A 927-nucleotide genomic window follows, 5' to 3' on the forward strand; every position below is an offset into this window, starting at 1 on the left:
ACAGTTGACGCCATCCTGGAAGGTACTGTATAGAGACTGATCCATGGTCAAACTTCCTTCCCAAGTACGGGTGCCGGAGCTACCAGCAATGTCAACGAAGATGTGGAACAGATAGAACGACAAAGCATCCTTCCCCTCGTCACCCAGCATAGTCTTCACCTTCACCAAGTTGGCCGGCAGATTTTCGCCCTGCAGAAACTGACCAAAGTTGAACTCCACAGTAAGTGCGGAATGTATCAGCTTCTGGTAGAAAGCAGGCAACCTCAGATAGCTAGGGAGTACTGCGGGGGTATTCTCGATGATATATAAGAGAGCTTTGTCGTGATCTCGAATACCCGGAGACAAGTCCCTTCGGATATCACGGATCTTGCCCAAGTCGTGAATTGCCATGAAGCATAGCATCGCATCCACCGCAATGGGATCGCCCGTCAGTTTCACAACGTTCCTGACCCACCACTGCAGCCTGCGCCAACTCTCACGACTAAGTCGCTCAGCTGGAGTCTGGTTCTTCGTGAAGTCACCGTAGTTGTCAGTGCAGATCCAGTAGACACAGAGCATCGCGCAAACAGTCCGCCTATACTCAGATTCACTGTCCGAAAGCGTAGCAGAAGGGTGAATCGCATCAGGAGAACAATCAGTATTCCCGATAGTGTCTCGAAAGTACTGCAGCTCCGGGTAGATCCTCTTGAAATCATCGAGGAGCTTTGTCTGCTCGCAGCTACCCCCCAGCAAGAACTCAGCATTTTTCCGGCCAAAAGCACTCAGTGCCGCAAGTTTCTCCTCCGACGTCCAGAGCCGCCATGGTGCCAGTCTGACTTGCCCCTCGCACTTACCCCGGTCTCCCTCAGCTCGGTGGATGCGGAAAAAGGTAGACTTGAAGACACAGCCGAGTCACATTGGCGAGCAAGTTCAGCGACCTCCGCGATG

At 52.6% G+C, this 927-nt stretch overlaps 1 protein-coding gene across 1 annotated transcript; it reads right to left on the reverse strand.

The window, feature by feature from the left end:
• Positions 1-83: 83 nt before the first annotated feature.
• Positions 84-558, reverse strand: Pmar_PMAR007795 (hypothetical protein; the record flags this gene model as incomplete). The annotated part of the gene is made up of 1 exon (XM_002781839.1): positions 84-558. A coding segment is annotated over one exon (475 nt), but the record flags the coding sequence as incomplete, so codon positions are not given.
• Positions 559-927: the final 369 nt, after the last annotated feature.

Source organism: Perkinsus marinus (genome assembly GCF_000006405.1).
Source record: "Perkinsus marinus ATCC 50983 genomic scaffold scf_1104296941274, whole genome shotgun sequence".
Taxonomy (NCBI): domain Eukaryota; phylum Perkinsozoa; order Perkinsida; family Perkinsidae; genus Perkinsus; species Perkinsus marinus.